General features: G+C 32.6%; 1 protein-coding gene across 3 annotated transcripts in view; it reads left to right on the plus strand.

Moving 5' to 3' along the window:
• NBEA (neurobeachin) overlaps positions 1-17539 on the plus strand; it is a gene marked incomplete at its 5' end in the record, with an annotated part of 627381 nt that overhangs the window by 293903 nt on the left and 315939 nt on the right. For all 3 annotated transcript variants that reach the window (XM_082859302.1, XM_082859301.1, XM_082859303.1), the window contains one exon: positions 777-838. In XM_082859302.1, coding sequence (XP_082715428.1) covers positions 777-838 — 62 coding nt within the window. The remainder of the gene's footprint in view (positions 1-776; positions 839-17539) is intronic.

The following is a 17539-nucleotide window of genomic DNA, read 5'->3' on the forward strand; positions in this document are numbered from 1 at the left end:
GTCATCTTTTTAATTGAAGTCTTGATGAATAATCAACAGTTAAACTTTTTAAGAATATTTTCTTACCTGTAGAATTGTAATAATAATAGCACATCACAGAATATAAATGAGAATTAAATGAGTTCTTGTACATTAACACAATACCCAGCACATAATATGTGATCAATGAGTAGTAGCCATTACTACATATGTATTAATACATTTAATTATTTTTTCTTCTGATGTCTATTCAGAGACTTTGGAAGCAGAACAATGGAATATTTTACAAGTATTGCATAATATGTTAATTGTATGTGAAATTCATTTTTCAATATTATAAAATTCATTTAACAATTGACAACCAGTGGGTAATTACCTGTTTGTAAATTATTTTAATTTTGTTTTTTGGAAGAAAATTTAGGCAGGTCTTCAATGATTACTGTTCTGTGCTCCAGGAAACAATAACATAGCAAATGTCACTGGAATAAAAAGAGTTCTAACTAGCTTATCAATTTTGATAGCTACCCCACCTTGTTTAAATATAAGAAATGCCTTGACCAAATAAATAACCCAAGCCTGAGGTCAATTTCTTTAGTATTTTTCACATCTTCTTGAATATCTGAATATTTTGAAATTAATGCTATAAAAATATGTTAATGAATGTTTCCATTCATTTCATTTTAGGCATTTTACTTTAAAGAAAGATTTTATAAGTTAAAACCTATATAATGAATTAACTTAGAATGATGATTTCTACCATTGTAATTTCATTTTGTTTTAACCTTTCTTCCTTGTAGGCCTTGTTTGTATGAAGTCCAGCACATCTGTGGTTGAGCTTGTTATGCTGCTTTGTTCTCAGGTACGAAATCTCAATCACTTGATTACATTAAACTACATGAGGATTGTTTTGTCACTAACAAAAGAATGTATGTGAATATATATGTATATGTTTATATATTTTAAAAATTTCTATCATTTCATAGATGAAGGAAATAAATTACATAGAGATGTATATTTATGTAGATGATCTTACCATGCAAATATTGATTTAGTCTCCCTTTCCCTTCCCTCCCTTTAGCTGTCTTATTATTTCCCACCTACCTAGCCTTCTGTTGTTCCCTATTTTTTAATCTCTGCAAATATATGTATATATAATTTGTTATAGATTTTTTGATATCCATCTTTACACCCCATCCTTTAAAAATGATACAGTATTATTTATAATTTTGATGTTCATTGTTAATTACATGGTTTCTTTTTCACTCTTATAGATAATGAAAACTAGAGGTATTTTGTTGCAGTAGCCAAAGTATAAAATATAGCTTATTAGTGAGGGGTTTTTGATACGATACCTTGCTGCTTTCCCTTTTTTAATGTAATTTGTACATTTAAATGTAAATTCTAAAAATCTACTTATGCTATTTATCTTTAATAATCAGAATTAAAAATAGAATTATAATTATTGGGTGTTGTTTTTTTAAGCAATTATGAGAAAATTATATGTAACATTTTTCTGATAACTAAAATAGGGACCTAATGGTCTTTCTTCTTGCCAGCTCTCCCAAGTCTCCTAGTGATCCCGATTTTCACATAAGTATTAAATATTTTGTAATATGAGAATAAAAAGACCTTATGTGTGTTTGTAATAAGTAGTTATTACATTATCTCTAATTTCCTCAGTAGCAAGGAAAATACATCTATACTGTTTCTAGTTACTGACCTGAGGTCTGGCTAAAACCACAACTAACTTCCAAATAAACAACAATATGGCTTCAATTGATCCTTTAAAGCATCAGCAGAAACAAAAGAACCAAAAACTTACCCAGTAATTTTCAGTCTCCAGGTTTACTTTCTTCAAGAATATATTCATAGGGACATCATTAGGTCCATTTTCCCCTTTTCATCCAGAAAGAATATTAATAAGGAAGAAGTTAAAGAAAACAGCATTCCTGGCCAGAGTTCATCTGCAGGGCATTTGAAAATTGTTACCTAATGCCAGAGTCCTGAGTTCGAGAGACATTCTGTGAGATCTGTCTGGACCTTGTAGGTTCTTGACAATGCACATTTAAAAAAACATGGTTTTATGGGGAAAATATAGTGTAAAATTTCTTCTTCCTTAGCTCTTGGTTTCACTGCAGTTCAGAGAAATAAAGAAGAATGTAGCATTAGTGTCTAGTGTCTTTGATGGCCTCATCATCTAATCATAGGTTTAACATTACTCATTTGCTGGCTCCAGGAATTCCTGCCATTAAGGGCCCTAGAGATGAAACTTTGCCTCAGATATTGATTGAAAGGAAGAGTGAGAAATTTAAGCCCTCTATGCAGTGCACTTTCAGTGTTTCAGCAAAGCAATATTATAAACATGTCTCTCAATTGGATCTTTACGTTGAATGTTTAAAATAATTCAGTGTGCTTTAAATATTTAAGTGGTTAATTGATTAAATATACCTCATTTAAGTGACTTAAAAATGTATTTGTTTACTGAAAAAAGCTCCAGTTGTTTTATTTTCTATTAAACTGGAACTTTGCTTCCCACAAAAATGTTTTTAAAAAAATAAAGAAACAAATGAGTAATCTTCCTTCGATGCAATTCAGGTGGGAGGAGTTTACTCTTCTAGTTTACAATTAGCTTATAAAAGCATCTTTTGAAGATCATCCATTGTTCAACGGATGTATAAAACCTTGGTTTTTGAGAACACACACAAAATGGACATGTTGTCAAAGTTTCTTAAAATAGTCTGCTCTTTTCTCTACTACTCAACTTCATGATGATTTATACTGTAACCCATTAGCCAGGCCACACAGCAGCAGCAGGCTCCTGACAGTAATAATACAGTTGCTGATGCTGCGGAGGTTGCTTGGTGCAGCAGCACTGCCAGTCCCGAGTTCTCGTCTACAGACCTAACACATCCTTTTGACAGTGGAGCTGGATCCCTGTAGACTTAGCATAGTTCTGTAAGCTGTCTTTGTGCCAAGGCACAGGCAATCCTGAGGAATCTTTAAAGCTGCAGAGGTTTGAGTTTTCTTCTGTTTTACAGTCAGCCCTTTGCAGGTATTGATAGCTCAATGTTCTTATGATGAGCAGTTACTAGGACTCCTAAAAGAGCTGAAAATCTGAATGAGTTACTATCTTGATGAACTGCATGTATATGTTTTTCCCACAGTGGGAAATACAGCTAAGATATTATCCACACTGTGATTTAATTATTGGTTAAAATAAGTTTTCAATGCAAATGAAATTTTCTGGTTTATTTACTTGCTTAGAATATGCTTTTTTCCCCCTAAATTTGGATAGAACATGAAAGGATAGCATTTTATTTGGATAAAACAGGTAGCTAAGGGCTGAAAATGGACAGGAAAATGCAACATTTCTCACAGCATTAGTTTTTCTTTCATTAGATGCTTTTATTTTTAAGCTTTTGATTTCGGAAATTTCATGTTAACTACTACATATTATTAAGGATATCAGCTTCTCTTTCCTTTTTATCTGAGCTCCTGAATAAACTTTCTATTGCCAGTGGTTTGTGTGTAAAATATGGTCTAAATTTACATGAGATCATATTACAAGTGTCTGAAGGTACTTGTCAAGGATAATTCAGTTCATATGGACAGTCTTTTAAACTCTAAGGGACATGCCATCCAGTCTACCCCCCAGTGGAATTTTAGGTCTCTGTGGAAAACACATTTTAAGTTTTAAGATGCTATTAGCATTATCATTATATTGCATTAATTGTTCCACAGATACACAAAACATTTTTTACCATATAGGATATTTTTCTTTTTCCTGTAGATCTTATGACATAAAGAATTAACTATTCTTCTTTCCTTTCAGTTTGTATTTAAAGTGCACTTAGTAGTATCTTTTTAAAAAAATTGGGAGTAAAATGAACTGGAGTAAAATAGTTAATATGTAGTGCTTTGAAAAATCAGTGCTTAATCAGTGAATAGTTTTCTCTGGAGTTCTTCAGTATCTCACCGTCTGCTATTGTCCTCTATCAACTTTTTTTTTTTTTTAAGTTTTACAATCAGATGTGGTTGAGGTGCTTTTCATTAGTCTATATGTGCACCTAATTTTTCCATTACATTATTCTGAGTGTATTGTGTTCTTTGATGAAGAGCAGATTTAGTTTTCAAGTAAACTTTTTAAGGTACTATAATAGTTTCTAATTATTTCCAGATTTTTTTGAGGAAGTCTCCATCAGAGGTACTCCAGGAAAAATTGAGTGATGTTATCCCGTAGGATTTCTTTACGTTTTCATAAGTAAAGCTTAGCAGATGTCACTTGCATTTTTCTGTGCCTTATCTGTCAATAAAAAATGTTTTATAAATTGAGAAACTTTTATGTAAAAAAAATAATGTCTCTCAGTATTTAAGTACTTTCTGACTTGAAGCACTGATTAAGCAAATGTATGCTTAATGTATCATTTTTATTCTCAATAAAAACCCAAAAATGTATAAGTAACATAAAATAGAAGTCAGCCTTGCAAGTCTCTTTAGGATCTGTGTATGAAGTTACTAACATGAATTATTTTGTGGTTTTGTTTGCCTTTATTCTTTTTTAAATACTTCATATACTTAAATAAAAAGGGTTCTAGTGACTTCACTGATGTGATCAAGGCCATATATCCCAGGACCTCTAAACACAGCACTTACAAAAGTACCACAACTGAAGAACAGTCTTCCTTTTTTAAAATGATTTAGCCTTTGAACTTCTAAATTTTTCATTTTTTCTCCAATTTGATACAGTTTAGTCAGATGTTGCAAAGATAAAGACATACTTTTCTTTTAATTATATTAAACCTAAGATTGAGGTACAAAGACGTAGATAAGATGAATATAGAGGCCTACTAAAGAATATTTATTCATAAGTACTCAATATTTAAATAATTTTTGGTGCTTAAAATAGGAAGATTATAAATTTAAGAAAACTACAGATGAACTACATTTTTCAAGCATCTTTGGAAATATGAAATCCTAATTATCATGGTGAAATTATGTCACATTTAATTATTTAGTGACTACCTTTTTATTTTAGCATTGTAATCTTTACTAAAAATTTATTGATACATTTTATTTCTTAGAGTCTAGTGTTATCCATGAAACTTTCCTGTTTATGTAGCTGAATTTGAAATCAAGGAAGAATAAAAAAGTTGTGGTTGTGGCATGATATTTTAAATTGAATATAATCAAGTGCTAACTATATGTGGTTCCGAAAATTGATCCTGTGAACTAAAAATAAGATTTTCATGGGAGGCTTTAATAAGATGGACTAAAGATGGACCACTTGAAGTTAATAGACCTTCTACACGGCCTAAGCAGAGAAGGAGATTCAGTCTAAGCAAAGATCTGGCGAGAAATGAACCTGTTACGTGCTCAGACCAGTGACTAGCCTCATTTGGAGTGCATCAGAAATTAAGTAGCTAGACAGTATATGTATCTGGGTTTATTTGTGATATAGGGAATTACCCATTTCCAGGCAGTATACCTCGAGAGTATTTTCTCATATAAAATATTATAGTATGTTGATAGCCTAGAATTGAGATTGATAAGAAATTTCTAACTTGTAATTAGTGTTCAGTAGTTCATGATACCCATACAAGATACAACACTTTCATCCTTGTATAATGATTAGTTCATATCCAACCTGAATTATAAACAGAGAAGGAAAATGATGGATGAACATAAGTTCTGAGTTCATCTGTGTGAAAATAGTAAAATATAAGAGAAACGACAGTCCTTTTCTCATGTTTGAATTCTCATAATTCTACCAAAATTGGGACAAAAAGAAATTGGTAAGATAATTACCAATTTCTGCAGGATAATCTTTAAGAGTGTTATAGTTTCTGTGGCACAGGAGAAGGAATGTAGTATATTCTGAGGTAAACAGATTTCCCTGAATACTGACAGACCACCTCCCTAGACTAAAGCCCCTTTCCACATTTGGCTGCAATGTCCAGCCCTTTCCTGTCTTCCCAGTTATTTTGATTGATTGTTTTCCCCCTATTTTTATTTTTCTATATTCACATTATATAAATTCTTCAGGCACATTACGACAACTTTGAAAAATAGTGAAAACAACGGTATATATTTCTTTGTCCTACCACTTGTATATTCCCTCACTTTTTGGTGGATTTTTTCTCTTTAATCCTACATATTTCAACATACTTTATTATATAGTAAGTTATATATAATATCTTATAATAGGTAATTTTCTTTGTCCTCTTTTTCTTCCCTTGCACATTTCCTCATGATCATTTTTTTTTCTGTGGTTTTGTTGTTGTTGTTTAAATAATTATAGACTCACAGGAAGTTGCAGAAATAGTACACGGAGTCCCATGTACCCTTTCCCCAGCCTTCGCCAATAGCACCATCTTATGTAAATGTAATACAGTATCAAGAGTAAGAAATTGATATTGGTACAGTACTTTTAACTAGGGTACAGACATCATTCAGCTTTCCCTATTCTTTGTCTGCATTCATTTGTGTGTATATAGAGCAATGCTATTTCAATCCTTATATTGATGTAACCACTACCACTATCAAAATACAAAATACGGAATTATTACTATTACTTCATATCTTCCCAATTATTTCAAACTCTCTTCTTTCATGAAGCTTTTCTGGTTTATTATTATATGATTTTAATCACTCCATCCTTCCCTTCAGCATTTGAAGTGCATGTATCTAGATAGTAAATATAGGTACCTGTTTACATGTTTTAATTGGATGCTCTCATAGGTGATAAAGTATGATTTTTTTTACCCATTACATTGGAGTTTCTTTCAGAGTAAGCATCATGCCAAGTATTTCCTCCTTATCTGAAGCATTTCATTCAACCAATGGAGAAAATAAGTATTGTATAGTCTCATCAGTATATTTATTTAACATTAATTGAGATATTTTTGAATTGTAGAATTTTTTAAAACTATCCAAAAAGAAAGGCTGCTTAAGGATGACAAAGCTTTAGAATAATTCAGGGTCACATTATGAATGTTGTTCATTTCAATTATGCTACAGATTTACACCATAACAAAATTCATTTTATGTTTCTGTTGCCAGTGAAGTCTTCCGTTTTGCTCCTCACTGTGTCCTCCACATCTTGCAGTGTCCGGCACTTAGTATAGATATTTATTAATTACTTACTGAGTTAATTCATGAGTAAAAGAAGAACACAGTCCCCAAGATGATTTGATTTATTTATTTTTGTTGTGGCAAACCAAATATAACATAAAATGTGCCATTTTAGTCCTTTTAAGTGTACAATTCAGTGGCATTAATTACACTCACAGTGTTGTATAACCATCATCATTATTTATTTCCCAGAATTTTCAACATTCCAAACCAAAACTCTGCACCCCCTAGGCAGTAATTCTCCCGATCTCCGTTCCCAGACTCTGGTACCTCTAATCCACTTTTTCGTCTCTGTGTTTTGCCTATTCTCTATATAGCATATAAAGGGAGTCAAACAATATTTGTCCTTTTTTGTCTGGTTTGTTTTACTTAACATGTTTTCAAAGCTCTTCCATGTTGTAACATGTATCGGAACTGAATTCTTTTTTATGGTTCACCAGTATTTCATTTTATGTACAGTAGCACATTTGGTTTATTCATTAATCTTTTGATGGACAGTGGGTTGTTTCCACCTTCTGAATATTGCGAATAATGCTTCTCTTAACATTGGACAACAAGTATCTATTTGAGTCTCTATTTTCAATTCTTTTAGGCTTATACCATCAGGTATAATGTATATAATTGACTAGAATTGCTGAGTCATTTGGTAATTCTGTGTTTAATTTTTTGAGGAACTGCCAGTTTTCCATAATGTCTGTATCATTTTACATTTCTATGAGGAATGAACAAGGGTTCCAATTTCTCCATATCCTTTCCAACATTTGTTATTTTCTCTCTCCCTCTATTTTTCTTTATTTGTTGGTTTTAAAATTATAGCCATTCCTAGTGAGCATGCATTGTGGTTTTGATTTGCATTTTCTTAACGACTAATGACGTTGAGCATCTTTTCATATACCTATTTAAGTCCTTTCTCATTTTTAATTGGTTTTTTGTTGTTGTGCTTGAGTTGAAGGTGTTTTCTATTTATTCTGGATATTAAACCCTTATCAAAAATATGATTTGCAAAGGTTTTCTTTGATTCTGTGGGTTATTTTCATTTGTTGATAGTGTCTTTTGATGCACAAAAGTTTTTAATGTTAACAATGTCCAGTTTATCTATTTTTGTTATTGTTACCTATGCTTTTGGTATCATGTCTTTGAACCCGTGGCCAAATCCAAGCTCATGGACATTTCCCCTATGTCTTCTTCTAATAGTTTCATGATTTTAGGCCCTAAATGTAGGCCTTTGATCCATTTTGAGTTAATTTTTATGTATGGTATGAGATAGGGATCCAACTTCATCCTTTTACAAATGGTTATCCGGTTTTCCCAGCACCATTTGTTGAAGAGACTATTCTTTTCCCATCAAATGGTCTTGGCACTCTTATTGAAAATCAGTTGAGCATAGATGCCTATGATGATTTTTAATGTAAAAGTAGTCCCCACAAATTAAAAGAAAAGCAATTTTAGAATAAGTATTACAAGTTTAAATAAAATTTCCTGTTACCTCATAATTTTACTACTCAGGAGTAATAACAATTAGTCATTTAATGTGTATCCTTTCGAATTATATTTCTACACGTAAGTGCAAAATTATTTTTCTTGTTATTAGTATAAGCAAAAATTGCTGTTATAACAGCAATAGTTTACAAATTATGTTTTCCAGTTGATAGTGTAGAGCAGTGCTGTCCAATCAAAATATAATGTGAGCCACATACAACTTTAAATTTTCTAATAACCACATTTAAAAAGGTAAAAAAGAAATAGGTAAGATTAATTTTAATAATGTATTTTATTTAACCTAAATATAATTTCAACATGTATGTAATCAGTATAAAAATATTTAATGGAATATTTTACATTCCTTTTTTGGTTCTAAGCCTTTCAAATCAGGCATATATTTTATACTTAGAACACAGGTCACACTAGCCACATTTCAAGTGCTTGTACTAGCTGCACATGACTAGTAGTTGCTGTACTGGTCAGCACAGCTCTTTCTTCCATATATGAACTTCTGTGCTTTTATTTTTTTAATGTTAATATGGTCTAAAAGTAGAACAGGGTATTCCAGAAGCCCTGAATATTGTAGGTTTTCAAGCAAAGTTCAGCTAATCGTGTGTCAGAGATTCTTGCACTGGGTTAAAAAGAACAATTCCTAAGTTTCTCTCCAACACTAAAATTCTCATGCTGGCTTACATGCCTATAGCTGCATGATTATTCATGAATAAATGTAAAGTATTTTAATATAACTTCACATATCTCTGCTTCATGATAATGTTGTACACAGGGTCTTAACATTCAAGATTTAAACTGGAAGTTCCTGCTGTTCTTAAATGGTAGCATAGATAAGTGGCATAGAATAATTTATTATTTTGCCAAGGCGTGAATTAAGATCATGTGTGCTACGAGTTTGGTACATGAGAGTGTATAAGCCAAGCAGACAACAAAGCATCAACAGCTCAATGCAACATGGTTGCTCCCTATTTATTCTTGAAAATAAGGCAGTTTTCATAATGATTTCTTGCTTCTGTGTAAGCATGGATGGTAGCCACAAAATATTGGTACTTAATAGGTCTCACAAAATACATCTTGAGAAATATTAAATGTCTGTTTTATCTTTAGATTATCTACGAACGTTTTTTGACAAGCTAAACTTGCATAGTAGTTTAGTAATACCCAGCACTTTTATGATAGTTGTATACAGTTTAGAGCTCTCGATGCTAATGGTATAATTTCCCGTATATTCATATTTTACTGTATCTTATTCTTAAGTTATAAAGTTTTGAGGATCACTCTCTGATACACCTATTCTTAGCTCTAGAAAAATGACATTCAAAGACCATCATCAAGAGTGATACCAACAGTACTATAAATTTAAGATAAAATAGTTGTACATCAGTCATGACTCAAAGACATAGTAAGCTCTTAAGAAATGTGTTCTGTTATATAAATGTAAATTATATTTTTCATGATAAATCATATAAATTAGAGAAAGACAGCCATTGTTATTTCATTGATTATAGACAAGTACAGGATTTTGTTTTATTGGTTTTATTTTTGTTGTTGTTGTTTTGTTTTTTCTGGCTGCACTGCGAGGCTTGCGGGACCTTAGTTCCCCAACCAGGGGTTGAACCCGGACCCCGGAAGTGAAAGCGTGGAGTCCTAACCACTGGACTGCCTGGGAATTCCCGTTTTTAAGTTTTAAAATTTCTTTTTCTTCAAAACTACATTCTAAAAACCCTATTTTAGCTTTTACTGTTTTTCTACCTATGCAGCTCTTAAAATATGAAACATTTCCTCTATTTTCTTATTTAATAAATTTATCATTTCCTTGATTTCTTCTGATGATTTCTAGTAGCAGGTAATAAGGAAGGAGTATCCTCTAGAACTCAATATAAATGTGTTTGTATGTTGTATATATTCATAGTTATAGAAAATACTCTGTTTAAAAAATATATTGTAAAACAATCTAAATTATTTTTAATCATAAGTACAAACATAAATATATGTGTATGTGTATATATGTTCATAAGAATATTTGTAATAAAAAGTTGTGTTAAATTTATTTATACAATTTAGCCACATACTGAGATCCTGGGAAACCTCATTGTATTTATCTTTATATGATACACCAACTCTTCTTTTAGTAATCAACTTGGTATATTTTCATGTTGTGTAATGATTTTTCTGTGGCTGACCTTCATATCGATAATCTCTTTGTACTGATCATTGATTATTCATTTCTTACATTCAGTTTTTCCTACAATGCTTTTAGTAAGATGTTCATAAAAATAAGCAATGGAAATGAAAAAATTCATACTTTGAATACGTGTATATTTTTTCATTAGTTTTATTTTTTGCATACATTGAAAACACTCATCTCTGTTTTTCTCTCTGCATAGTATTTTTTACTTCAGTCCTTGTACTTATTAATTTCTCTAACATTGCAAGAATTTATAAGCATGCCAGTTATAATGAGCATTTGTTATAAATTTTTTGAGGAATATACCTACTTCTTTTAGTGTCAATTAATGATAAGTAGACATGAAGGATATTATAGAAAGTAAAAAATAATTCTGGAGTTCCAGAAGACTTAATATCTCAATTTAACCTCCCATTTTTACCTTGAAATATTTTCCATATTTTCAAAGAATCTGAGATGGATTAAGTCTCTGAGGACATTAAGTTGGTTTACTTAATTATACACAAAACAAAAGGGAATGAGAAGTGTGCACCGAACTGACAGAGAGGAGGAAAAACCAGTGGGGGAAAATATTATGTGCTGGGTCTGATATTTCTACTGGGTTATCTAACTGCCATAAAGTGATTGTGAAGAGAACATAGGGATTTCATTGTCATCCTTCTGGAACCTATTTGTCTTCAAAGTGTTTCGTTTCAAAGGATCCTTAACTTGATATCCAATTCTTTGAAAAAGTCCTTCATCTTGAGGCAATGTTATACATCCATGTAGAAGAGTTAAAAAATTGTGACAAAACTGTCTAAAGACTTGGCAGCTGTCTGCAGGCATTCAAACCCAGTTTAGTATGTTTCCCCATGAAGATAAAAATTTGATGCCCACATTTAATTTACACCTTTTCTTATGGCTGTTCATTTTCTTCAGTAGCGGAGCCAGTGTTTGTGTGTGTGTGCGTGTGTGTCTGTGTGTGTGTCTGTGTCTGTGTGTTTTCTCAAATGGCAGAAGACTTTGGAATGATTTGTAGATAAGATTTTTAAAGACACATTTTTTCCTGTCATTGCCAAGAAATTGACTTTGTTGAAATGACCATGTTATTATTATTATCCTTTTGTATACATTCTCATGTATCCATTTGCCTTGTTTTAAGTAATTTCTCTAATTCTACATGTCAGAATTGTTAGGGAGCTAGGACAGTGATTAAAGTTTCCTTTCCCTTTCCATCTATATCCCATTTCTTAACTCTCAATGTAGTTTATGCCTCAGCAACTACAGCAGACACTCAGTTCCTCCTGTGTGCTGTGTACTTTTCTTGTCACAAAGCTTTGCGTATCTCCCCTTTCAATATTATACCTAATTATTCTTTTGAAACTTCTAGAATCAGTTACATAGTAATATGCATTTAAGAAATACTTTTTGAAAGTGCATCAGTGTAAAGGAATATAATAACTGTATAACCTAATTCATTGCTCACATTTTTTACATGTTCGTTATAAGGTAACACTTTCAGTCTTACAAAAATATCATTTATGGTTATAAAATACCATGTCAGAGCTGGAAAGGACTATAGTAATGGCCTTAGTTTAGAGATGTAGACGCTTCAATAATTATGATGTAATTATGATGCAATAGTATACTATTTTACAAATGAGTAGAAGGAATTTAAATTATTGAACAATTTGAAGGGAAAAGTACACATCACTTCATAATAACTAAATTGCTCCATGCTGGCAAGTTAGGCACGTTGAGGTTTGTGTGTGTGTGCAGTCTTGTTGAGAGGGAGAAATGACCACAGTCAGTGGTTCTCAGCACTGACTTCACATCACAATCACTTGGGAAGCTTTATAATAATACTGATGCCTGGGCCCTACCTATCCTTAGAGACTACTCCAATATGACTGGTGCTTTCTAACAACATTCCTATTGATTTTTTTGTTCAGTCAGAATTGAGAACTCACAGATTTAAGTGATACCATAGATTTTGGAGAAATAAATTCAATTCAACAGCAAAGATACATTGAGTATGTACAGTATGCCAGACACTTGCTACTTACTAGATGTGCATAATTAGATAAAACAAGATCCTTTCTTTTATTAACAAGTTTATGATCTAGTGGGGAGAAATCACTACAAGTTATAAATAATTATATTTCAGAGGGAATGTTCCATGAGTAATAAAAGTTACATTAAGTGCTGAGAAAATAATGATGTAGGCTTGATCCCATTTTCCATTTCCAAAGTTTTAAAATTATTTTCTCTTTACACACAAGATTTATTGCTTTGCCAGCATAAATTCTTGTTATAATATTGCCCATTTTCATAGGAGTAAGATCTAAAAATTCATCTACAGAATAGCATACCCGAAGGAGAATATGCCGTTTGTTATACTTTGGTTACTTTTTCCTTCACATTTCATTTTCTTCTTTACACTTACGCATTCTTGTTTACTACCCAATACTGTCTGCCGTATTTTGCCAAGAATGTAAAGAGATTAGACTCTTCGACTAAAGATGCCCTCAAAATTGATTATTTGTGCTGCTTGTACAACTGTCATTCAGAAATCATTAAACACGCTTTAAAACCCTCATTCAATTGTAAGATTTTCTGAGAGGGAAAATATACTTTATCTTGTGAGGAACGTTTTGTTGTTTCCCCTTTTTCTCTTTCTCATTTAGCATTTTTTAAAGTAGCTGAAAGAAATACACTATGTTTTCCTCATTGCCTTATGAGATATATTTAAAATTCACCATAACAATGAGAGATTAAAATATATAAGTTTCATGCAAAATTCCAGAAAACAGCTGATGAAAATGTATGTTTAAAATTTCTAGCTTTACTGCTACTTTTATGTCTTAAGTCATTCCTTCTCTAACTCTTCTATTGAAGCAGCCCCCTGGGATGCAGTGGATGAAAGGGTGATACAGGCTGTAACCCATGCAATCCACCGTAACAGGAACATTCTATGCTCTTATGTTTTAAAATTTGTATTTTACTATATTATTTTATATTACTTATAATTTTAAATTAAATTACATGGCTTTTTTTTTTTTCCTCCCAGACTCCAGGGAGATGAATATGTATGTCCTGGGACTTAGTATGTCTCCTGCCTGGGACTTTGATCTCATACCACAGTTTGAAAAATAAAAATTTTAAACTAGCTTTCTTAAAGACAGACAACTGGTAACATTTTTTCGACCTTACAAATTGTTAGTATTAGTTAATGTAGTTAACAGAAATTGACTTGATAAATTGAAATTGTCCAAATTGATTATTGTAGTTGATGAAGAATTTTGAAAATCTTCAAAAACTGAATTATATTCTTTTAACATTAGGTGAAATCTACTTGGTCCTTACTTAGGTCAAGGCCTGCAAAATTACGCTTGTACTCCCAGCCATATCATCTTAAAACATAACCAGTAGGCTTCTGTGATAGAGAAAATATTCATGTTTGGCAAGCAAATAACTAGTAGAACCTAGAAAAAAGATACCAGGAAATATACTACTTTATACACATAATAAGATAAATTTTATACATAAGGATTTTTTCTGTGTTTTCCATCTAATGTTGCTAAACTTCTAGAATTGAACTCTTTTTGCCTTAATGCTCTAGTATAGTCACTGTGCAATTTACATCATCTATTTCTTCTGGTTCTGTGGTTACCACAGACAAATAAAATATGGCTCTTCCTTCAAAGGTACAATATCTAAAATCTAATCATATAATGTGCATATAAAACATACAAAAGTGAAGTTGCAGAGACATGGAAAATACTATTAAGTTATCAAGTTTTAAACTCTTATATTAGAAAGTTGGCATTTCGGCTTTTGTTGTCTTAAAATCCTGTATCACATAAGTGTTTGATATCTACTTATGTCTGAGGAAATAACAGGACAGTTAGAGGTGACAGAAGAGCAAGATAGACAGAGTCTGTAAAATTTTTTGCTTGGGCTCAGAGGAGGACAGAAAATATCTTCCCTCCCTATGGATGGAGGATGGAAAAAAGAGAGAGAGAGATCCTTTCTTCTTTTTGTGATTAATAATGCTCTTTCATGTCTCCAAAGAAAAAGAGCCCAGTTAGATTATGCTTCTGTGGGAGTAGAGAAACACTTATGTTCAATTAGTTATGAGCATTCTTAACAGGAACATTTTAAGAGGTTTTATTACCTCTCATATGGCCTTGCATTTCTGATAATACCAAGAGGTGAATTGTACATGAATTGCAGCTTACCCAATAAATCACCAATAATAGTATTTATTGAGTATTACTTATGTGTCTCATGCCGTAGCTGGTGCTAAAAATTAAATATTAAGATTTAAAATCACATTTCATTTCACAAGACCAAGGCAAATAAGACCAGGGAATTTACACTCTTCTGGAAAAGAATTACACTACAGTTTACAATTGTGTTACTTAAGTCAGGGTCCCTTCCTGAATACCGTGGACTATTTTATATGTGAACAAGAAAAGAAAAACAACTTCTACCCCTAGTTTTACTCTTTTTCTGAAGAAAGAAGTATCCTTATTCCTTTCCAGGACAGCCCATTCTTTAATGCCTTCTTCAAGATTTCCCTGTCACCATTTCTCTCTTGTAATCAGTGTTTCTCTGACTCTTTCATTCTCTATGGTCTACAACTGTATTTAAGTCTCTTCGCCCTAAAAACTATGAACCGATTTTTCTCTCGGCCTCCTATCCTATTTTTTCTTAGCTTTCACCACAGAATTCTTTGAAAGCATATACTCCGGTTACCACCTTCTCTTCCTCAATTCCCTTTCATTCATCAGCCCAGCGCAATGGGCTGCATTCTAATCTCCAGATCCAGGGAACTGTCTTGTGTGTTCGTCATACCTGACTTTTCTGACATGTGGCGACATTGACAATGTGATAATATACAAACGGTGTGATAGGTTTCTAATGCTTAAATTCAAAAAAGAAAAATCTGAAAAACTTGGGAGAATAAAGTGAGAAAGTCTCACCATCACAAAAAGTTTCAAGAAAATTCTCTTGGATGAGACTCCAATCCTCCTCCCCAATGTGAGCTCTTCTTTGGTAAGAAACTTTGAGAAAGAGCAATTCTGTAACTTGAGGAAAGAGTTGAACTCAAATACAAAGCCTTTCGATTGCATTATATTGTCATTAAAGAAATTTAGGAATTATATTGCCTGCTTCTTCACAAAAACAATTCTGGAGGAAAAAATATATACATTGCATTGCTAAATTTTCATTCAAAATATGTCTTCCTTATTCAAAACCTCTCTATAATCTGATGAAATTATTTCCTTCTTGACAGTCTGTTAGTGTGCATACAAGTCTCTCCTGATTCTTCACAGAAACTGTGTTAGCTTTACAGTAGTTCTGTAAACTGTTTCTTAGATCTGTATCCACCTTTTATATGATTTCTTCCCTTAGAGTCATGTTTTGGGCTGTTCACGTTTGGTTCTTTCCCACATTTTGAGCACTTGGTGGGTTTGCACTCCTTTGCTGCATTGAACTGAAGCTTGGTCATGTGACTTTGACCAGAAATGTGAGAAGTGACATGTGTTACTTCTGGGCAGAAACTATAAGAGCCAGTGATACTTAAACTTCTTTTCTTTTCCCTCCACCTTGGTTGCCTACAGTGTTCCAGACAATGGTTACATTGTCAGTCTAGCTCCCAAAGTGAGGGTGGTGATGAAGCAGAGCAGAACACGGGCAGTGGACTTGGAAATTGAACAAGAAATAAACCTTTGTTTTTTAAGCCCCTGAGATTTTGGGGCTGTCACAACATTATCTTGTTTCTCCTGTTTGATCTACTCCTCATTTTGGCAGAGCACACCATCAGTGGGTTCTTTTTCTTTCTTCTTGAAAAAGTGGTTGAAAAATAAATGTTTATGCATGTCTGAAAATGTAACTCTTTTGTCCTCATATTTTATGGATAGCTTAGCTGGGTATAATGTTCTGAGTATTATGTTCCTTGTGCTGTTGAAGGTGTTGTTTTCTTTTCTCCTATCTTCAAGTTTTGCTCTAGAGAAGTCTAGTGTCAGTCTGATTCTTGATTTCTTGTATAAAGAAATTTTTTTCTTGTAAGCCTTTTCTTTAACCCTGTTCTAAAATTTTATGATGATGTGCTTTGCTGGGGATGTTATGTCATGTACTTAATTCCTAGGAAATAATTTAAATTACTTTGATAACTTCCTCTCTTCCATGTTCCCTATTCACTCTTTCTACAATTCCTACGCAATGGATATTGGTCTTTCATCAGAAGATTCTCCACTTTCCTTATTTCTTTATCTCTCTTCTTACTGTTGCAACTCTTTTATCTTTTTGTTCTATTTTCTGGGAGATGTTTTCAACTTTGTTTTTTAAGCTGTCTCTTTTTATGTTCTCTTTTTAAATTTTCAGGTTTCTTTTGTTGTTGTTGTTGTCCCTAGTATCCCTTCTGTACTATTGTCTTGACCTTTGTCTTTCATGTCAGGATGTCAACTCTATGTAATGATTTCAGAAGTATATGAGTAGCTCAGGCACCAGCTCATGTGTCAGCTCTAGCACCTGCTCTAGCACCTGTAGAGCTAGAGCCAGTTCTAGCATAAGTTCTAGAGCTACATACAGCTCTGGGACCTGCTCCAGCTCCAGAGCTGAGGCCAGTAGCAATACTAGAACTAGAATCAGCTTTAGAACCAGCTATATAACTAGAGCCAGCTCCAGAGATAGAGATAGTTCCATTATTAACTGTAGCACCAGCTCTAGCAGCAGCTCCAGAGCTAGAGCAAATTCCAG

Source organism: Leucopleurus acutus (assembly GCF_964270905.1).
Source record: "Leucopleurus acutus genome assembly, chromosome: 18".
Taxonomy (NCBI): domain Eukaryota; kingdom Metazoa; phylum Chordata; class Mammalia; order Artiodactyla; family Delphinidae; genus Leucopleurus; species Leucopleurus acutus.